Source organism: Dermacentor andersoni, chromosome 2 (assembly GCF_023375885.2).
Source record: "Dermacentor andersoni chromosome 2, qqDerAnde1_hic_scaffold, whole genome shotgun sequence".
NCBI classification, from domain to species: domain Eukaryota; kingdom Metazoa; phylum Arthropoda; class Arachnida; order Ixodida; family Ixodidae; genus Dermacentor; species Dermacentor andersoni.
The window spans coordinates 188,741,093-188,764,841 of NC_092815.1; the positions used below are offsets into that span (position 1 = coordinate 188,741,093).

Below are 23,749 nucleotides of genomic sequence, written 5' to 3' on the forward strand. Positions count from 1 at the left end.
CGAGCGCAGGCGCAGCTCGGTAGCGGAGTCCCCACTCTGACGTCACGCGCGAGAGGACGCCACTCAGATCTCGGGGCTCATAACATTCAGTCGCTGATGAGGTCGCAAGCGGTGCACCCATTGCAATCCATTGCACTCATTAACTATGTGCGCAGAACCTAACAATCACCGTGTATAAATTCGCGCAAACGGCGAGCGTACAAATCATGTCGCTGCAGTCATACAATCGTCAACGTGGTCCTAGTCTTGCTGCTGTCGTTATGCCTGTGTGCTCGCGTCCCGCATGCAACTTGTCAAATTATACAAACCCGTTGGTCAACCTGGTAATGCTCTGCGGAACGCTGAACAATGCTGGATAGTCAGCTACCTGCAGAATGCCTCGCATAATATGGGTCCGTACTGACCGTAGGAGGTGCGCAAATTTTTATCATATGTTCCCCCAGGCCATTTGCTGCAATATTTACATTGCTGAAATGAGTAACATTGACACTGAAGAATATATTCTTAGTGGCATAAATTATATCTAAGTACATGTGAAGAACATATAGGAAGGAGTGCGATAACTCGGCACTACAATGGCAGAAGTCGAGAAATGAAATTTTGGGACACTATTTATTGGTTCGTTCATTTACTTATGCATATTACACTGCGGGCTGGTGCAAAAGAAGTGAGTAGGTGCTACATGCTGCCTAACTAGGAAATACAAGGCTAATAATTAAACATTCTTTAGCAGGCTTGGGCAGCATTAAATGAATAATTGGAGATGACCACTGAGGAATGCATGCATATTTGCAAGAAACTCTGAGATGGGCCCTTTATCTGCGTCCATGGCTCTTTGTTGCTGAGCCCGATGTTGCGGGTTCGATTTTTTATCCACAGCGGCAGTACTTCGACTGAGGCAACAAAGGACGCCTAGGGACATAAATTTAGGTGCACGTGAAAGAGCTCCAGCTAGTTAAAATCAATTCAGGGCTCCACATCACGGCGTCTGGCATAGCCACCCCGTAGTTTTTGTAGCTTACACTCCGCGACACAATAAAGAAATTTCCAGCATATCAAGAACTTTCATCGCAATTAGTGTCATGCTCCACACACATTTGAAAATGCAAGGAAGTTTTCTGTAAAACAAGGTATACAAGAGTGTGTTTTTGCTTGTGTCTGCTATAATACTCCCGCCGCTGTTGTGCAACTATTGAAAATTTTGACGACACTCGGCGACTGCCACACTTCTTTGCACTTCTCACACTCACTTTCATATTTTCTCTTCTTCGTGGTTCCTTCTTCTGGAGTGTTCGCCATAAGCGCTTTGATTAGTATGCGGAAAATTTGGTTACTCCCTATATGTAATGTCTAAGCTCACCCTGAAGTCTTCTACTATGCTGGGAGATCCTCCCCGCGGAGCTTGCCATGAAAGATATGGTCTTGGACGCGTCTGGCGGTCAGCATAGACCGCCCGCGGCTCGGAAGCGGCTCAGTTCAGCAGTAGGAACCGACGCTACTGATTCCGAACTTTCTGACTCAAGATCAGAAGATTCGGATGCTTTCATACCTGTCAAGCACCGCCGCCCACAACAGACGTCTCCGGCATCGTCCTCAAGTGAAGGGACTATCATTTACAGCACCATCAAGACTACGACAGTAGCTTTCATTCCCGCCGACGCGATGGTAAGCCTGAATGCTCCCTCGACATAAACTTAATGATTTCTTCTTCAAACTTGCCCCTGGACTAATCCAAGAGGTTCGCGTGAACCCCTGGAAAAATGTCATTGCTGTTGACACAACTGATGACAAGATGGTGCAAACTCTACTTGGCTTGTGTGAAATCTGTGGGGTCGACAAGCGTCCCTACATACCACAGGGTACAAATATAGCAGTTGGTGTCGTATCTGATGTGGACTTGGATCTCAAAGACGACGTTTTTGAGAACATGATCGTTTGCACGCCACCATGCAAAATAATTAGCGTTTGAAGGATGGGCTCGCTAAAGTGTATGAAGATATTTTTCGCCTCTGGAAAGCTGCCTAGTCATATAAAGGCTGGAGTTGTGCGCTATCCTGTTCGACCTTTCGTACCACGGCCTTTGCAATGCCATAAATGTTTTAAGATTGGTCATGTTCAGGGCTTTTGCACCAGAGATCTGGTCTGTGCCAAATGCGGTGGGAATCATCATGTAGATTCCTGTGAAAGTCAGGCATATCGGTGCCCTAACTGTAATGGTGAACATTTGGCAACGGATAAAGGATGTCCTTCATTGAAGAATGAACTAAAGACACTAAAAGAGAAAGCCAAAAAGAAGGCAGCAGGAGATAAAAGCTCTCGTCGCCATAGTGCTGCCCCAGCGACTGGAAAAGCAGCGCGTTCAAAGAGTGACAAAGACACAACGCATCGGAAAGTAGGGGGGCGGACCTTCTGCCTCTCAGACACGTCGTGGCCAGCGCTTCCATCGAAACCGTCGGAACAAGTATCTGCAAAGACTTCGACCACAGTGGAAAGCACTGCAAACACAGTACCTAAACTGGTACCAGCCAACGACGATGTGCAACTTGCCAATCTTCTAAAGATGCTTGTCAACGTCATCAGATCTCTAATCGCCGGTCGCCAGACACCAGCAGCGTCAGCAGCAGAGCAATGTTTGGAGGCACTCGTTCGTGTCGTCGACGGCCTTCGCTAGACGTTTTACCGGAAACAATTCTAACAGCAGCATCGCCCCTTTGTGCTGCAAAGGAATGTCAGGTCGATGCGACCGCGGCACGCTGATCTGGTCCTTCGACTCATCGCTGTGAAGACTCCACCAGACGGTATAGCGCTTCAGGAAACTAACGTAAGGAAAGACGAATATTGATTGCCAGGCTTCGTGGGTGTCCACAGTAACACTCGATGCACGGAACCAGCTAGTGGCTCTTTCCAGTGTGTGGAGGCGGCGCATACGCGCAATGCTTCAGAAGCATCAGTGTACGTTCGTGCTGACTTGGACTTCGCGGTTATTGACACAGACGGCATCTGTGACGATGAGTTTGAGTGTGTAGCTGTTACTGGTGAGCCTCAGAGGTGTGTGTACGACGGTGGCAAGCATATACAACAGGCCTACACGTTCTTCCGATACCTCGCTACTTGAGTGCTTAGTGTCTCGGTGTGGTGCATCGTTTGTGTTATGCGGAGATTTTAATGCCCACCATCCACGATGGTGTAGCCGTCCCCAAGACAATCGTGGGGCAGAGATTAACGAGGTTACTATCAAGAACGACCTCGAAATACTGAATGACGATTCACCTGCATTTATAGGTAGAGGAAAGGAGCATTCCACTATAGACCTTGCGATATCAACGAGAGATGTGTGCTTAGCCTGGTCATGTGAACCCGACCCGTGGGGCTCAGATCACCTACCCATTTGGTTAACACCAACACATACTGCGGGACGCCAGGATGTCGTTTATAGAGTTACCAACTGGGACAAGTTCCGACAGCTGATCTCAGAAGCACCATCTCAAGACAGCCTATTTAAACTTATGATTGAGTGCTTACAAAAAGCTACAGTACAACGACGGCGGAGTATCGGCAAACCAAAACCCGATCTAAAGCTTTTGCGGCTCCGCGCACGTCGACGGCGCGCTTATAGACGGGCGCAGCGCTCTAAACGACGCACCGACTGGACTATATACTATCGCATTGATGCAGCCATACGGCGGCATACAAACCAGCTTCGTCGCAAGAACTGGGAAGCTTTGTGTAGTTCGTTGCATACTGGAAGTGGTTTTGGAAATGTATGGCGCATACTGAAGGCTCTCTGCATTCCTGAAATCTGCAAGAATCCTACGGCTGCATTGAGCATAGCGACTGGCCGGTCACCAAAACTAATAGCGGAGGCATTTGCAGACATTTTCGCTTCTCCTGCATCCAGTGACACTACAATTAGCGACCTTCCTTCTTTGACAAGTCACAGCGCTAGATGGACGAGGCACGAGGCCTGCCAGATGGACGAGGCACATTTCACTCTTGAGCAGCTGCGACACGCGCTGAGCCTCTCCAAACGCCGCACTGCTCCAGGCACCGGTGGTGTGACGTACTAAGCATTGCGGAACGTTGATAAGAGTTTCCATGACCGTATATTGGACGAGTATAATCAAGTATGGAGAACCGGTGTAATCCCTGCTGAGTGGAAATCGTCCGTGGTAATACCAATTTTAAAGCCCGGGCGTCCTGCAAGGCACGTCAAGTCCTACCGACCAATATCCCTAACTTCAGATGTCATCAAGTTAATGGAGCGAATGGTCTCGTTTCGCTTAGATGTCAGGCTAGAGGAGCTGAATTTTTTTCCTCATGTCATGAGTGGCTTTCGTCGCCGCCGTTCGGCTCTGGACAGCATATCAGACCTTGTCTCAGCACTCGCTAAAGAAAATAAGCATTCCGCCTACATGCTCTTCCTAGACATACAGCAAGCTTTCGGTTCAGTTCCGCATAAGGCGATTATTTTCGCTCTTGCAACCGCGGGAATTTCGGGTCGTCGGCTCCAATTTGTGCATAATTTTCGATTGGAGCGCCAGATGAAAGTGCGTGTCGGAGGAGTAACTAGTGAATACCGAAATGTGAAGTGCGGTGTTCCACAGGGCTGCGTATTATCGCCGCTTTTGTTTCACGCGGTACTCGCCGCGCTTCGAAGTCGTTTGCCTCGAGACACTGACTTCCCTATGAGCATAGCTGTCTGCGCAGATGACATTGCTCTGTGGATAAGCGGCCCTTCGCACCTTGGTCCGCGGCTTCGCGCAAGCTTGCAAAAGCTCTCAACGCTACTTCGGAGTACTTGGGTGAAGTTGGCCTGCTCATATCACCTGCTAAGTCGGCTGCAATAGCATATCACCCAAACAACGCGCTCGTCGAGCAATGAGCCGACTGTATCTTGACGAAACGCCTATAAACTGGGTGCGACAACATCGTTATTTGGGGTTAATTGTGGATGATCGCATCTCTTGGCGTCCTGCCGTTAAATCTGTACGACGCAAATCTCACTCCCTCCTTAAGTATGTGGCCGCCTTGACTGCTCGAGGTGCTAGTTGCGACCAAACGAGGGCTCTTCAGGTGTACCAGTCATCTCTACTCTCAGGCATGCTGTACACATTACCAATTTTGAACATACCACCTAGTTTGATGGCCCAACTGGAGCGACATCATCGCGTTGCCCTTCGACTAATGCTTGGATTATCTCGTGAGGCACAATCAATTGCATTACTTACTTAAGCGCATCAGTTACCCCTGAGGCTGAAGCAGATCAGAGAGGTCTGTATCATATTGAGCGTCTGCACCACGCATCGAATGGTCAATCGCTCCTTGATCGTCTCATTCACCGCCCGTTATCTCGCGTGGGAAAAATGGAGGCATTATTTATGGATATCACTACCATTTCTGAACATGCTGCTTCAGATACGTCTCCGCCTCCAAAAGGTATCACGAAACACGTATTCCCCGTTTACCTCACAATCCCTGACATGCACAAAAAGTGTGATATGGCTGCTTCGGCAATATTCCAATTGGCTCAGTCTCACTTGTTCGAAATGTTTCCAGATTATCTTCAAGTTTTCACAGAAGCATCTGTACACAACGATGGTCAAGGCGCCTCTGCAACTTTTTTCTGCCCTTCAACTCAAGTACGACGTATCTTTCAAGTACCTCATCCAACTTCGTCAACATCTGCGGAACTAGCAGTGATTAATGTTGCACTGAAATACGTGCAAGAGGAGTTAATTACATCGAAGGTTGTCATCTTTACGGACTCCCGTGCTACCCTTAGCAGGTTACAACGCAGTGAGCTTGATTGTCCACCTGTGCGCAGCATTACTGACTCTACGAGCAAAATTACATCACGTGGGGTATCTCTCGTTGCTCAATGGATACCTTCACACGTAGGAATCGCCGGAAATCAAGAGGCTGATCGGCTCGCTTCAAGTTGCGCTCATAACAACTGTGACTGCCCAAAAATTTTGTGCAAGCTTGATGACGCTCGTATGCTGATTCGTCGCCACGTACTCAAGCCAGGGGGGGGGACACTCCGTATACATCCCATTGGCCGTTTTCGAGCAGACGCTCTTTCGACGCTAGCGCCAAGGTCCCCTTCAGTTACGGCCCTAACCAATGGGCGACGCATTAAGCAAAATGGCGGCGCACATGATTGTTTACGTTGTCATGGCAACAGCAACAGCAGCCGCGCGGCACTTCCTCTCTCAAACGTTTTTCTTTCCTTTCTGTTTTTAATATGCCGACCCGCTCCCCTCCCTTTCTCCCTTTCCCCCATGCCGCGCGCGCCGCTCACTTTTTTTTTGTTTTTACCCGTAAGCGGCGCGTTTTTTCTTCTTTTTTATGGCGCGCTTGTTACCGCGCGCCACGCGCCAGCTCGCAAGCAATGCGCGCGCTACGCCGCGCATTGGCATTGCTTGCGAGCTGGCGCGTGGTGCGCCGTGGGCTATGCGTTGGCACGCACGCTGTCTTGCCCATACTTATATTATACCAGCATGTGCCGGGACATAAAAAAAATTCCACTTCCAACACAACAGATGTTTAGTCTCGCTTTATTGACTTCGTTTCCGAAAAGAGATTTTTCTTACAACGTGGTGTGATACACGCTCAAAAAATGAGCAAAAGTGAGAGGTGCATGACATATACAAGAGTACTAAAGACAAAAGTTCACAGATGGTGAAATAACAAAAGAAAGTGCTAGAAAACGCGAAGGCCATTTCATGTACACACATATAAAAACAAGATTTTTATATAACGTCCTCAAGACCTAAATGTAGACGAGCTCCTGATATGTGCACTAAGATATTGCACAAAATTGGACGACGTGTATGACATAGTCATGACAACTATAAAAAGGGAAAACTCACTGGTAATGGCAAAAACAATGACACGCAAAATACCTGAAATATAGAATAAAATGCTAACATTGTTTGATTGAGAGCCATACCAAAAGAAAGCTTACTTATAAATCTGCACGAAAGTATATGAAATGCTTGACATGTTCATTACTGCTGAACAAATTGAAAAAAACATGGCAGAAAAAAAAACGTACTAAAAACTGAAACACACATTATCACATTATTTTGCACTTGGCCACAACTTGAGTAACGGTGGCAAGGGGAACAGAAGGTAGTCTGCTTTTGCAGCAGCACATTGAAAACATTCGCAGAAAGGCTTATTCCTCAATCAAAGGCCAGGTAAAACAAGCCAACACGACTTTTCTTTCTACCCGAATACAATGCTTAGCAATAAAATTACGTCACTTAAGGCACTAAGTCGTACCTACTGGGCTCTCCCTTGTATAATAAACACGGACTGCAAAAATCTGCATGTAGGACACTTGCAATGCTCATGCTTTCCAGAGGAAAAAAAAGCGTGTCATGCCTACACATGAAGGTTGTTCGCGCGGTTTTCCCATCGGGGGTTACTGAGATAGTACACGAACACTAACAGTAATTTTTCAGCTGTTAGTTTGTTTGTAGAACGTGATACACAGAAAAAGCACTGAGGGCGGTATGGAAAGCTGGGCAAGTTACTGAAGTTGCAGAATGAGACTTGGCACAGAAAAACACAAGTCACAGACCAGGTGACAATGAGGAGGAACATCTATTTGTCAGCTTTCTCTACCGGGAAGAGGCAAGTGTAGCACAATGAAGGCGCAACGACGTCCGGAGCCTCATGGAGTACACAAATGGACAGGGCTGTGTTCGTGTACATGCGCCTTCTGATGTCCTTGGGTCTGAGCGCTCACCTGTTGTCTTTAGGCACCCGGAACAACCTTGCAGGACTTGTTTTTGAGGTATTTGTGCACCACTGCACGATGCACGAGCGGTACGAGTCGTGAAACGGGTGAAACATCGCGGAGCACAAGCACACAGCTACCGAGGACCACAGAACTGACGAAACTAGCCACGTCGGCCAACGCACAGCAGCGCACGCATCTCGATGACAGCAGATAACAAAAATAAAGCGTTACGTAGCGGACTAAGCAGCAGCCGGGCCGGCGGGGATGGCACGGCGGCGCGAGTGCGTAGACATTCGAAGGTGAGGGAGTTGAGATGGTATCACGAGAGAGGGCGTAGGGAGAGGAGTTGAGCGGGGGGAAGGGCTTGGCCACCTGGATCGGCGCGCGTGCGCGCGACGATCTACGAGGCCATGCAAAGGAAACGGATTTTTGCGTCGCCCATTACAGAGATGGCGCCAATTTCCTGTGCCACCGGAACCGGGGAGTGTCCCCCCCCCTGCTCAAGCAGCATCCAGATTAGCGCGTCGCAAATGGAACGTTTCCGCCCCGTGTTCGTGGTCGAGGCTTGCCTCGTCGCGCTAGAGCACAACTGCTCAGGCTGAGGGTTGGTTGCGTGAACGAGCACGAACGTTTATACAGACAAGAGCGTGTGGCCAGTCTATTGTGTACGTCTTGTGGCTGCTACGAGACACTTCAGCACCTTATATTTGAGTGTCCCGCTTTCAGTGCACAGCGAATGTCGCTAGTGAGAAGCCATCATCTCCTTGGCCTGCGGTGTGCGACACTCGAGGACTGTTTATACCCCAGTGGTTGTGCATCTAAACGTGATTAGGCCCATCGCGCCCTACTAACCTTTCTAGAGTTAACTAACTTAGGTTCGCGCTTGTAGCGTGAATATTCAACATTCTGTAGTAGCGTGACGTTCAGTGACCGGCCATACTGTGTGTGATCAGTACTGTGCCCTAACGTTTCTTCCTTCGAAGATGGGAGGTGGCGGGTTTGAACACTTTGTAGTGTATAATGTGAACCGACTACCAGTGAAACGGTGATTGCCTGCAGCTGTACTTGGCGTCTCATCGTGGAGCGCACAATTAGCCGCATAGTGAACTAGCCAGGGATGTGATTGATAATTGGGGAGGCTGTTCGACGCGGCGTCACTTTAATTTCGGCTGCAGAGTCGAAATTCGGCAGAACAACGTGCGTCGTGTACGGTTTCCTACTTTAGTCTTTAGATTGGTCCTGTTGCTCTTCCTTTCCTCTCGCCTCCCCTCCTTCCTATCTTCCATTTCTGTGTTGCTGTCACCTCCCTTCAGAAGAGTAGGCAGGCGTTGTGCCCATTCCGGTGGCAGTTGCCAGCCTGCTTGTCGCTTTCCCTTTCCTGTTAACTGTGTATATGTGTATATGTGTTCAAAACAAATAATAATAATAATAATAATAATAATAATAATAATATTAATAATAATAATAATAATATTAATAATAATAATAATAATAATAATAACAAGCTCACTAGACGTCCATATTTAGGTGGGGCACACTGGGCTTTAACCGCCGTGCTCCCCCGTTCCCACGGCGTATGTCGGGGACGTTGTAATGTCCCACTTTAGCCTCTCCGCAAGTCGAGTTGTCCCGAAATGCCAGCCTTATGGTGTCCAATCCGTTATTGACTTACTTGGGTGTTGTGGCGCCACTTTAGAAAGCACTGAAGAGGCAGCCGGGAAAACAAATAACTGCCGAAAGCCAGGTACGGTGGTGCGATCTTTTAATGGTTCGGAAAGCAAACAATTCCTTTGACCTTAGGTCTCAACGGCATTTTTTTTCTGAAGAAAACGAGATTCCGATCAATTACGCCAGAAAAAGTGAACGGTTTGCTTTCCGTACCATTATAATGTCGCGTATAAAAGCTGCAAAGAATTGCTGAGTGCATTGAATAACCGGTCGTAGCCAAGCCAAAGTGCACTGACCACGCCGTTCATCGGCAGGCCCGTTTGCTTGTCACGCTATGCTGGTGGAAGCACGTCGAATAATGCCAATACAAAGGCACAAACTAGCTGAAAAACTTGGAAAAGAGTTTCCCGATCTTCACATTAACAAAACTTGGGGTAAATGTTGAATGTAATTTCTAATCTGACCCTCGCCTCCGCCCCTCTCCTGTTCCACTTGGACGTCTGCAGAATCTGGTTACATTGGTCATTTCACATTTAGGATAAGATTACCGCTGCTTGTCTTCTCAATCCACAAAGAAATGATCTCTACGTTCCTTCTAGCATAGTGACCTGCTTGACAGGTGCTCTGAGTTAGTGTGGGAAGAGTGCGCAAAACTTATGTGACGTAGAACTAGTGCGACACACAGGAAATCCTATGAGTTCCTCCGGCTTTCTGTTCCTCATTATTTGCGTTGTTCTTTCCATTATGGCTATCAAATATCTCATCCAGCTCACCTGCATTGCTGCTCTTCTTGACTGGTTGCTCTACCACTTCTACTGTGTTTTCAAGCAAAGCTTCCGTGCCGAGTTCCACACACGTTTTCGCACGTACCTGGCCTCTAACGCCGAGCGCATTGGACGCATGTTTCGACAAGCGGCATAGAGTACCCTTTTCTCGTGGACGAGCCAGTGTGTTGACACACTTGGCGCATTTCGATCTGCAGTTGCACTGTAAGAGACTGACGCACCAGAAATATCACGAGTGCAGCACGACACTATGGATCACCACAGCAAATTTTGACAAATTATGTATGTATGATGTACTTTATGGAAATATGCCCATAACATATCCAGATTATCTAGAAGTCACTGCAAATAAAATACTTTCTTCATGTAACGTGCTGCTCCTAATGCTAATATTTATACCTCGGAAATCACTCTTCAAATGCACATAAACATGGTTCATGAGCCAATCACACCAACAATGTTTCACTTTACCTAAATGTCAAGTGGAGTTGAGTCTGTCTGCGTTTTTTCAATCTCGGTAGAGAAGTTTCTTGTAACAAGCCCGTGCTTCTTTATCTCATTTTTCAGCAAGAAGTTCCGCAGCAGACTGCCGGTTTCCTTCACTGGCAATGGTCACACAGCACTGAATAAGGTATGGCGATGACACCTCTGCATGTGCGAGATTCCGTGTTCTTTCTTACCACTCTTAAAAGAGCTACAGGTTTTATTTTCAACACAGTGATCCGAATTCCTTGACAGGGGCAGCGTGATGTTTAATCGCCCGTTTCCTAGTTGGGCTAGGTGTGGTGCTTGTCAGAATCTTCAGTTCCCCGACAATTTTTATTGGGTGAAGCTGTGAGAAATTGGTGACAAGAAGGATAACATCGCATGCTGAATTATAGCAAGAATAGTGTTTAACTGAGCTAGTTGGTTCATAGCTAAGACACGTTTTGAACAGCTGAACTGAAAGAAATCTCATAAACACCCGTTATTTGAGTTCCTATGAGTTCCTATTATTTGAGTGAAGTGTACTGACTGCACGGACGGGTGTCGAAAACTTTTCTGCTGTGATCTCCCCCCCTCTATTTCTACGCAACTACTTACGCACCTGCACTTCCTCGTGACGTACTGTAGATTTCAGGCCATCCTGGCATGCTGGCAAGTGAAGAGTACACCAGCTCAGCCTAAAAACTATCTTCCGGGACTCCAGCATATCAGAGTTTAACCGCACTATACGCATACGGGGCACATGGCTGCCTCAAGTGTAAAACACTGCAGGCTGTCTCTGCACGCTTTTCCACGCCAAGCCCTCGAACTCACATGTCACCAAAGAACACTCATACGACAAGCACAAGAGAACCCACTGAACACCCCTGCACGACTTCACCTCCTGCGCAACGTTACCACTGAAGACCCGCTATGCCTCCACTGTGGAGGGCATACATACACCTCCCACATCATATGGACGGGCCAAGCTGAATGCCCAACCCCACTTCCTCCTTTCCGACTTACTCTTCCTCTCAGCTGGGATGGCTTACTACAGCCGCCAGACATCAGGACCAGTACAACATGGCTGCATACGTTGACGAAGCGTGTATATAAACGCCAGGAAAAGCGACCTGAAAACTGAACTTTACTGCCGAGCCACGTCAGGCGAAACTCAAAGCGGAATGGTAGGGGGCACTGGACGAACGGACCCATAGCTATAAAACAAATGGAAAAAGTAAAATTTTCTCTCTTTGCTTTTTCAAAATTTATCGAAAACATTTGCTGATGAGCGCACCACTGACGATAGACCAGTGGCCTTTGTGCGCAAAATATTTTACCTGGTATATTTTACAGATATGTTCCGAGAATATACGCAATTAAGTTTTATACGAGAAGCATTAGCATCTAGCTTCAATGCGTCACCAGCGGTCATTAGCGGGGGACAGCTTGGTGACAAAATAGTAAACTAATGCAGTACGCGTGCTTTCTTGGCTGTTTGGTTTGATCACACATACAGATTTGTGAAACATTTCCTTCAAACCAATAAAAAGTAACATCAAGACCAAGATTTAAAGACTCACTTTCAGACATTTAGAAAACCCTGGTGGTGGTCTCGTACGGACGATGCCCTCTCGGTGAGCGCAAATTTCCCCTCATCTTTTAAGAGGTTCAATACTTACAAGCAGTTGTCTCGCAAACCATATTTATTTCAAGGAAATTTTCCACGTCTCAATAATTTCTCTCGTCGTATTCGAGTTCTGATTGCCGTGTTATAGTTTGTTAACGAAGCTTTCCCTCAAGTCTAAATATTTTAAGGCAGTTTTCCTTGTCTCTAAAGCCGCTCGAGTTCGCTCTTCTCCTCGGGCAGCCATTTTTCCAAGAAAGTAGGCCTTCCAACCACTGACTTGCCTTCCAACCACTGACAACATGCGTTCCAACCACTGACAACATGAGTCGCTTTCCACGTAAGTGTGAGGCTCGGAGCAGGAGCTGTGGCGCTTGAAAGTAGCCTGGGGCCTGACGAACCAACCGACTGAGCTATCTTTCCGGGCAACATCGAAGGGTCACGAGTTCAAATCACCTCTTATGTTCCTTTTTTTCGCCCCTTTTTCTTTCTTTTTTTTCTTTCTTTTAATGTCTCTTCCTTTATTTTATCACTGTACGGGAACCCTCCTAAAAAAAAAAAAGATATATATCTTCAAATATGTATGGCCTCACATGTGCAGGTCATAAATACCAGGTTCTCTAGCCGAGTGCCATCCGTGCGGTATAACCGAGCTCAGATTGGTCCACCTTGACTGATCAAATAGGGCACCACTGTATATTAAATGAGGCGTACAACTCCTGCGGGACCCGCCGTGGTTACTCAGTGGCTATGGTGTTAGACTGCTGAGCACGAGGTCGCGGGATCGGATCCCGGCCACGGCGGCCGCATTTCGATGGGGGCGAAATGCGAAAACACCCGGGTACTTAGATTTAGGTGCACGTTAAAGAACCCCAGGTGGTCGAAATTTCCGGAGTCCTCCACTACGGCGTGCCTCATAATCAGAAAGTGGTTTTGTCACGTAAAATCCCACAATTTATTTTTAAGTTTATCTCCTGCGGGGGCGGTACAGTATCCGCCTCCCATGCAAGAGGACCGCGATTCAAATCCCGGGCCGCACAATTCTCCACCGGAAAATACCAGAAAAAAGAAAACAACCGTGTGTTGAGAAAATTGCACAAACAGGCCTGGAGTGCGGGCTGATCCCGGTGACCAGAACCGGTAACGCACTCTCTCACCAGAGCAGAATTGGCCACCCTGGTGCAGTACTTGGCCACAACCTCCATTATGAACACAACAATCAAACTCCGGCCCTCAGTCCCCAGCAGCTGCGAAGCAACTGACCACGGCGGCGGTTAGACCTGCGACGCTGCAGAGGGTGCTAAGAATGCCTGGCTCCGGACAGGCCGCCATTGGAATATGAACCTGGCAACGTTTAACGCTAGAACGTTATCTAGTGAGGCGAGTCTAGCAGTGCTATTGGAGGAATTAGAGGGCAGTAAATGGGATATAATAGGGCTCAGTGAAGTTAGGAGGCCAAAAGAAGCATATACAGTGCTAAAAAGCGGGCACGTCTTGTGCTACCGGGGCTTAGCAGAGAGACGAGAACTAGGAGTCGGATTCCTGATTAATAAGAACATAGCTGCTAACATACAGGAATTCTATAGCATTAACAAGAGGGTGGCATGTCTTGTTGTGAAACTTAATAAGAGGTACAAAATGAAGGTTGTACAGGTCTACGCCCCTACATCTAGTCATGATGACCAGGAAGTCGAAAGCTTCTATGAAGACGTGGAATCGGCGATGGGTAAAGTCAAAACAATATACAGTATACTGATGGGCTATTTCAATGCCAGGGTAGGCAAGAAGCAGGCCGGAGACAAGTCGGTGGGGGAATATGGCATAGGCTCTAGGAATAGCAGAGGAGAGTTATTAGTAGAGTTTGCAGAACAGAATAATATGCGGATAATGAATACCTTTTTCCGCAAGCGGGTTAGCCGAAAGTGGACGTGGAGGAGCCCAAATGGTGAGACTAGAAATGAAATCGACTTTATACTCTGCGCGAACCCTGGCATCATACAAGATGTAGACGTGCTCGGCAAGGTGCGCTGCAGTGACCATAGGATGGTAAGAACTCGAATTAGCCTTGACTTGAGGAGGGAATGGAAGAAACTGGTACATAAGAAACCAATCAATGAGTTAGCGGTAAGAGGGAAAATAGAGGAATTCCGGATCAAGCTACAGAACAGGTATTCGGCTTTAACCCAGGAAGAGGACCATAGTGTTGAAGCAATGAACGACAATCTTATGGGCATCATTAAGGGGTGCGCAATAGAAGTCGGTGGTAACGCCGTTAAACAGGAAACCAGTAAGCTATCTTAGGAGTCGAAAGATCTGATCAAGAAACGCCAATGTATGAAAGCCTCTAACCCTACAGCTAGAATAGAACTGGCAGAACTTTCTAAGTTAATCAACAAGCGTAAGACAGCGGACATAAGGAACTATAATATGGATAGAGTTGAACAGGTTCTCAGGAACGGAGGAAGCCTAAAAGCAGTAAAGAAGAAACTAGGAATAGGCAAGAATCAGATGTGTGCGTTAAGAGACAAAGCCGGCAATATCGTTACTAATATGGATGAGATAGTTCAAGTGGCTGAAGAGTTTTATAGAGATTTATACAGTACCAGTAACACCCACAACGATAAGGTGAGAGAGAATAGTCTAGAGGAACTTGAAATCCCACAAGTAACACCGGAAGAGGTAAAGAACGCCTTGGGAGCTATGCAAAGGGGGAAGGCAGCTCGGGAGGATCAGGTAACAGCAGATTTGTTGAAGGATGGTGGGAACACTGTCCTAGAAAGGTTGGCCGCCCTATATACACAATGCCTCATGACCTCGAACGTACCGGAATCTTGGAAGAACGCTAACATAATCCTAATCCATAAGAAAGGGGACGCCAAAGACTTGAAAAATAATAGACCGATCAGCCTACTGTCCGTTGCCTACAAAGTATTTACTAAGGTAATCGCAAATAGAATCAGGAATACCTTAGACTTCTGTCAACCAAAGGACCAGGCAGGATTCCGTAAAGGCTACTCAACAATAGACCATATTCACACTATCAATCAGGTGATAGAGAAATGTGCGGAATATAACCAACCGTTATATATAGCCTTCATTGATTACGAAAAAGCATTTGATTCAGTCGAAACCTCAGCAGTCATGGAGGCACTACGGAATCAGGGTGTAGATGAGCCATATGTAAAGATACTGGAAGCTATCTATAGCGGTTCCACTGCCACCGTAATCCTCCACAAAGAAAGCAACAAAATCCCAATAAAGAAAGGCGTCAGGCAGGGAGATACGATATCTCCAATGCTATTCACAGCGTGTTTAGAGGAGGTATTCAGAGACCTGGAGTGGGAAGAATTGGGGATAAAAGTTGATGGAGAATACCTTAGCAACTTGCGATTCGCTGATGATATTGCCTTGCTTAGTAACTCAGGAGACCAATTGCAATGCATGATCACTGACCTGGAGAGGCAAAGCAGAAGGGTGGGTCTGAAAATTAATCTACAGAAAACTAAAGTAATGTTTAACAGTCTCGGAAGAGAACAGCAGTTTACGATAGGTAGCGAGGCACTGGAAGTGGTAAGGGAATACATCTACTTAGGGCAGGTAGTGACCACGGATCCGGATCATGAGACTGAAATAACCAGAAGAATAAGACTGGGCTGGGGTGCGTTTGGCAGGCATTCTCAAATCATGAACAGCAGGTTGCCACTATCCCTCAAGAGGAAAGTGTATAACAGCTGTGTCTTACCAGTACTCACCTACGGGGCAGAAACCTGGAGGCTTACGAAAAGGGTTCTGCTGAAATTGAGGACGACGCAACGAGCCATGGAAAGAAGAATGATAGGTGTAACGTTAAGGGATAAGAAAAGAGCAGATTGGGTGAGGGAACAAACGCGGGTAAATGACATCTTAGTTGAAATAAAAAAAAAAAGAAATGGGCATGGGCCGGACATGTAATGAGGAGGGAAGATAACCGATGGTCATTAAGGGTTACGGACTGGATTCCAAGGGAAGGAAAGCGTAGTAGGGGGCGGCAGAAAGTTAGGTGGGCGGATGACATTAAGACGTTTGCAGGGACAACATGGCCACAATTAGTACATGACCGGGGTAGTTGGAGAAGTATGGGAGAGGCCTTTGCCCTGCAGTGGGCGTAACTAGGCTGATGATGATGATGATGAGCGCTAGCTTATTTTGGTTGCTGTCCTGTAATCCTTGGAAGAAAAACGTGTTTACAAACAGATACTAAAAACGTTGCTGCTCAACACTCATTCTTCGTGAATGCATGAAATTGGCACCAACTTCTCGTGCCGGCAATGCTATTCATGGTATAATTTTCCAGAGCTTACTGAGTTTTGCCGTATGATAACATTACGCTATTCTTACCTTCAACACTTCAGACAACTGCACTTCATATTATGAAGTGGCGTAGATGACTCACGGTTATAAGCGGGTCTTCCGAGCTCAAAGTAAGCTGATGAACGCGCTTGACGCAGATGTGTACATATTCCTCCAGTCACAATATATAACAACGCGGCGCTGTTTTGTGACAGCGACCACTTTCACAGTGCCATGTAAACGATTGCTTCAATTGCTAGTACAATTTATTACGACAAGTTAGTTTGTGAACAATGCCCAATGGACATCTGTCTCCGCATATATATATGGCCGTCGCCATATGCCGCAGTTTCAAAATAAATACCCGAGAAGGTTTTTAATTTCTCTTTCAAACCATCTCTAGGATAGAATAAAAAGGAACACAGCAGAAAAGCCTAATCTGTCAAAGGCATCGACATAAATGTAAATATACCCGATTTTTTAAAAATAGGATAGAATAAAAAAGGAACACAGCAGAAAAGCCTAACCTGTCAAAGGCATCGACATAAACGTAAATATACCTGATTTTTTAAAAATAAATAAGCATTCTTAAAGTTCCAGCCTATTGAACGCTTTCCATACCGACAGAACAGCCGTGCATTAAACAGGTTTATCCCTCATCGAGCTCTTTCCTCGAAAACACCGGTAGGAGGTTGAAATCAGGCGAGTGGCGATGCTGGCTTTTTGGATGTTCATCTTGAAACGAGCGAGTTGTAGCGCAGACAATGCTCAACTACACGAGAAATCACATATAGAGTAGCGCTGCATTTCGTATTCTATATATACTTTCTCCTGGCCTTGTGGCGTCTCTGCGCAACAACTCGCTTGTTTCAAAATGGCAATAATGCATTCACAGCATAAATTATAAATGCAGGTGGCTACAATAAAAGCGCCTCGCAGCGCCACCAGCAGGCTTATCAACCCCCCGCGGCCCCTTGCTGGTGTCGAAAATCCCATCTTCAACCTGTCGGATGCCAAGTCGGACGACACGACCGAGGACATGAGTGAACGAGAGACGCTCCCGGACTGTCTCGACACCCCTGTTCAAAATGGAAGCATAAACAAGAATAACGGACTGCAGCGCAATGGCAGGGCGCTTCCCAACGGCAGGTTGGAGCCGCTTCGGACAGGAATGACGGCACCTCTGGGTAGTCCTTCATTGCTGTACAATGGCAAACTGCTGAGCGTCCAGTGGCCCATTGGCTCCATACCAATGAAAGTCAAAGAACTCAACTGGGAGGACGACCAGCCTAACAAGGTATGACTTACTATTTTTGATGTTCGAATGATGCTTGAAGTTGAAATGACGCTAGATGGGCTGTCCTTTGTGTGTAGTACCTCACTCTGTCCTTGCTGTGTTCGTGATCGGAAACTAATGTGTTATCTTCTTGATCCGTTAACCCATATGTTTGGTGTGCTAATGCTAACAGAGGCTGGAGCGAGTTATTGTGATGTATGCAAGTTGAGCAGGGACAATAAGCATTTGTTGAATCCGAAAATTGGAGGCCAACAATTGACTAGTACTCGCTGTGCTTTTTCGGGCAGGTTTACGTGGATTTGAAGGATCTGGTGGTGATCGTTACTGTTCAACGGCACCTAATAGCTATAAGAAATTGGCGCAAAGCAGTAGCCTTTCCAGAGCATTGCAAAGTCTTACTGCCATTTAAGTCATGATTGTGTTTGTGCCTTACTATACTGCTCACTTTTCTGCTGCTGCAGGAAGTATAATTTTACGAATAAACAGTTTCTTTTCACAGATATAGGCAAACGCAAATGGCTTCGATAGAGCTCCTGCCAGGTGCCTTTTTCTTTCTTAGCCATAAATTTTCATCCTTGCAAGTGACAAGGTAGTGACGTTGTGGACGCGCGGATAATTACTTGATTGAGATGATCTGATTTTATGAATGACAATGTGAGGATACGCGCTGTACAGAATGATTCACTTTAAAGAAAGCAGATACCGATCACCCTGTCATCTAGTGCATTGTCCTGCACCTGACCTGTGATCATGCGTGGTAATACGACAGAAAATGAACGCTGAAAATGTATAATTATGAATTCAACTATAAGCTGTATTTATGTATATGTGCTGTATTTAGTACAATAATGTCAGCGTATTGTTTCTCCGTATGCTGGTCTCGTATACTTGCAAAACGCAGATGCATGATGCTGCAAATGGTGAATACAAGCTTTTTAGCTAGAATTCTTGCAACATGTTATTTATTGTCGATGACTTGGTATTTCTTTTATTCCCACAATAAATATTTGTTATAGCGAGGACGCCGTGATTGCTGGAGTTACCTGACTAGAGTTTCTTTCATAATTGCAGAGAAGCAATTAATACCGGAAAGATGTTGACTCCTTAAATCACAGATAACTCACAGTGGCCGTTTCAATTTTCAGACGGCACTGGATCCAGACTTCAGCGTAACACCACTGACAACTGGCAACCAGTCTCCCAGCCACAATGAACTCACAGTGTACTTCTAGGTCAATCGTCTTTTAAAAACATCCGGCCTCAAGCCTCTCGGATGCAAGTGCAGTCACCACAGGTTTAAGAATTTGTGGAACTCACACACAAACTTGCAATGCGCGCAAGTCACTGTGATAAGTCTGTGAATTACCAAGCCACAAGTGCCTTCCACTTCGGATGTGACGACAACTTATGTCTTCCTTGCAAGCAACACCACATAGCCCAGCGCTGCCTTTGTCGTGTTCCTCATACGCAAGCACCGTACAGCCAAGCGGTGTCGTGTGTTCAACTTTCCCAGTGTGTCGGTGCAGTGCGTGCTCTTAACTCTTCTGAGGTGAAAAAAAAAAAGAGAAGTGGCACATACTATTTCTGACAAACTGTTCTATTAATGTAGGTGTCAAAGACGTTTGTAAAGCACGGCCCTAGACGAAGCTCCCAACCGCCAACAAAGCTTTCAGCAAGTACAAAAAAGCAATTGAAAGACACTTGTGACAGCATCGCTGCCCTGTCTGGCCACGAAGAGTCGAAACCTGTGATCGAGGTTCTGATGTGTTGTCTGAAACTTGGCATGGGAACTAAGTTTCCATGCCAAACGAACGTTCATATACTACGTGCAACACAATGCAGTTGAAAGCTCCGGAGCATTTCTGTATTTTGCAAACAAGAGCCGTTCTTTAATTTCGTTACGATGCCTATTAGCCAATTTTATTAGCAGAATCCTGCTCCAAATCACTTTCTGTGAATACCAGTGGCATGAATGACTGTCTGCATGTGAGAGCGTTAACAAACATCTGCATTATTAGGCGAACAGCAGAAGTGCTTCCGTGCAAGATTGAGCTACAAGCCACCATGTTTAGAAGGTAACTCAATTATACGCTCTTAATGAGGACGTTGTGTGATTCAAACACCTTTGCCATGATGACCACATTTGCATGTTAGGATGCACTGCTTTCTACTCAGAGTTGTTTAAGTGCCACCCTAAAAGAAAGAGAGAGAGATGCAAATGAGAGAAAGGCAGGGAGGTTAACCAGACTTGAAGCCTCCGGTTCGCTACCCTGCACTAGGGGAAGGTAAAGGGGAAGTAAAGACGGAAAGAAGAGCGGGGACAGAAAGAAAGGCGAGAAAAAAGATGACGGCATCATTACAGTCTTTCTAATAGGTCACTGCCACGTAAAAAGGCCAACAAAGCCTTGACCGACTGTGGGTATCCATAGAAGATTGTACACACCCTAAGCATGCATCAGTTCACGCATTTATGTTCGTAAACGAAGCCAATATTAAGTGCATTGCGGAAATAACATATGCATATACGAGAACATTTCCGTTTCTTTACACCAAAGCAATAATCGCCTAAATAGTGACAAAATGGTTTCGTATATAAGAAATGATGTAAAAATATAAGCAAGATGATTTTGTACATACTGTTAATAATATTGACGCGCTGTCAATTCTGCTGTGATTCGCTCTCGCCATCATTCAATGTAGTTAGGAAATATTGAATTGTTTTGTCTTGCAATATCGACAGATGGATGTGTACATTTATTATTCTAGCATTTCTGCAAAGCCAAACTTCCTGTTACGCCAATGTAAAGCTTCTATAGTGGGTGTTCCTGTGAAGAGTGCCACAAATTTGTAAAAGTAACCTGGGGTAGATGCACAATTGCAGTCCTTGAGCTCGATTAATCAAAGTCATGAATGACATTTGCAAGAGATTTGGAAATGTTTAACTGACTGATTACTAAAATTTATTAATGAAGCTTTTAACTAAATAACTTATCGCAGATACGGCAGATTACAAATTGTAGCCTCGAAGTTCAAGAAATGAGACTTGGAATGAATGTTCTGTATGACACCAGTTTCGAGATATTCATTCCCGAACTGCGAAGAAATGCTATGGCACTCCAGCCACGTTTGTGCTTCAATGCGTAAAACGGCGTTTTGTCAAAGTATAAGTGGAACGAGAGTGCATTTTTATCGCAATCTTGATGGTAGATATCTCGACAATCGAGTTATCTACAGACTTCTTTCCAAGTGAACATGTCTTTCGGTCTCACTGTCTACAATTTGGAAATTGCAATATGTGGAAGTGGTTAGCTAAATACAATTAGTTAAGTTTATTCATTAGTCACAGGTGCATTTCAATTTCTCGCGCAAATAATGTGCGCCTGTGGGAGTGATCCATTCAAGTACTATATGTTGTGCTATCCGCCCCGTGTGATTTCAAAAAAAAAATTTGGCAGTCTACACCGAAACACACAGTATTGTTTTATAAAAGAAGCGTGTTTGTAAACGCGAATAGTGACTGTACGTGATGAATGCTAGAAGATAAACTGACGTTCCGAAATTGTATATTTTGTAAGCAAAATGTGATACTTTTCTTCCTAGGCGGCTGTGATATGAGACTACAAAAGTAGTTTTTCTTTAATTTTTGCTGTAAGTGTACGGGAAGTAATCTGGATGGCGTAATTGACTTTGAGTCAATTATGCTCAAGGCGAAAGCTGCGCCTAAGCAGTCATTACAGGTAAGTCAGACGGACTGCCCCAAAACTTCACCCAAACACCCTACTCGTGCGCTCCGTGAACGTAAGTCCTTCCAGTCGCACATTTGGATTTCGGCAAGGTTGCCTCGGCAAAAACACATTTATATATTATGGTGCAGATACAAGGTACCGAGGCGATAAGTACTTGACATAAAGACACAACATACTAGTGGAATAACTGTTCAGAGCAGGGGAATGTCAACTGTTCTGGGAGCAAACTTAACAAGATACAGGTGAGGACAACTGAGAAGAAAGCAAAGACTGCCGTGTGGGTAAGATGCTGGCATTCCGCCAATCGGAACCATGAACAAATTTAACGAACAGGCTTAATTCGGTTAATTGTAGGCTAATGGTTAGTTGTATACACTAGGATACATTAGTTTATTCCTCGTCGTAGCTCCACTTTAGGGCCTGCTGCGTTACAATAGATGGCTTGTAAATTTCTTTCGTGAGGCCAGCAACCAGCATTGATTTCTTTCCAATGCTTATTGCCTCCTCCTGCGCTCGAACCGTCACGGAGTTTCTGATAGGGTGTTAAACTGCGCCTTCTTTTGCCATATTTGATGGACTTTCCTGACCATGTCTTGCCGTGTTGCTCAACCTCTCTTTACAGGGAAGCGCGTACGTATACGAGAGTGGATCGAGAAGCAATGAGAATTGTTCTTTTAATGCAAATCGCATTGTTTGCCTACTTCAGTCGTTCTGAACCTACCTACGTACCCACCCACCTGCCTACCTACCTACCTAGCTACCTACCTACCTTCCTACGTACCTACGTACCTACCTACCTACCTACCTACCTACCTACCTACCTACCTACCCACCTACCCACCTACCCACCTACCCACCTACCCACCTATCTATCTATCTATCTATCTATCTATCTATCTATCTATCTATCTATCTATCTATCTATCTATCTATCTATCTATCTATCTATCTATCTATCTATCTATCTATCTATCTATCTATCTATCTATCTATCTATCTATCTATCTATCTATCTATCTATCTATCTATCTATCTATCTATCCTCTTTAGCCGACCCAGTGGCCCATGTTCTCTACTTGTTTGGTACGGTCACAGGGGCGCTTCCGCTCCTAACAACGAGATTATTAAATATTTCTACATGTCTAGAAGGTTCTTTCCACCCCCTCACCCCAAGTTAAATAGGGCGCAAGCCGTTTCGCTTATATTTCTACGGACCAGCACATATCCATGTCTGTCCGCTCTGCACAAGGCTTACCCCGACGTGTATCGCGACGAGGCCTGCCCGTCCTGAGGGCAGAGCTCCAGTCTAGCGCACATGCTCTGTGAGTGCGGGTCGCCATACCCCAAGTTTATCAAGGAGGAGTGGGACTCGCTCCTGCGTAGCCCCGCTCTAGAAAAGCAAATCCTAGCCGTCCGGCGTGGCCGCGACCGGGCCGGTGGGCTAGAGCTGCTGGTCCGGACGTGGGACTAGCCGGTTGCGCGACGAGTTCGCGTCCTCGCCGGACCTGCAAAAATTTTTCTTCACTCATTCACTCACTCACCGCGGGTATGGTCTCGTGGTCTTGATGCCATCGTGCTCATTGCATCGTTGTCATCTGACCCTCGTCATGCCGTCGTCTTCGCGTCATCGTGGTCATACAGTCGTCATGCCTTCCTTATCACACCTTCATTGTGATGCCATCCTGGTCATTTATTCGTCATCATTCAAGCTTGGTGATCTGAATCTCGTCTCGCTGTCGTCGTCATGCCTTCTACTCCGAGCCAGTGGTTCAGGTTGTCTAATTGCTTGCACTACTGGATATGTGGTCGTGGTCGTTGCAAAGTTGTCATTCGACCTTTATCATACGACTAGTCCCTCCATCGTCGCTACGCCATCGCACAGTCGCCGTGATGCTGTCGTTGTCACATTGTTATTTTATAATTGTCATCATTACTATAACGTCATCTCATTGTCGTCATATCTCCGTCATACCGCCTTCGTCGTTCCACGGATGTCAAGGTTTCTACGTCATTCTGTCGTAATCATACTGTCGACATTCAATTGTGCTTACGCTGCCCTTGTCATGCCGTCATCCTCAGAGC

The 23,749-nt window shown here is 46.0% G+C and overlaps 1 protein-coding gene across 1 annotated transcript in view; it reads left to right on the plus strand.

Moving 5' to 3' along the window:
• The window catches only part of LOC126540321 (putative protocadherin beta-18), a 196,615-nt gene extending 175,130 nt beyond the window's left edge, over positions 1 to 21,485 (plus strand). The window contains exons 13-15 of the mRNA XM_072286199.1: positions 10,771 to 10,834; positions 17,538 to 17,921; positions 19,067 to 21,485. Coding sequence (XP_072142300.1) covers positions 10,771 to 10,834; positions 17,538 to 17,921; positions 19,067 to 19,153 — 535 coding nt within the window. The 3' untranslated portion in view covers positions 19,154 to 21,485. The remainder of the gene's footprint in view (positions 1 to 10,770; positions 10,835 to 17,537; positions 17,922 to 19,066) is intronic.
• Positions 21,486 to 23,749: the final 2,264 nt, after the last annotated feature.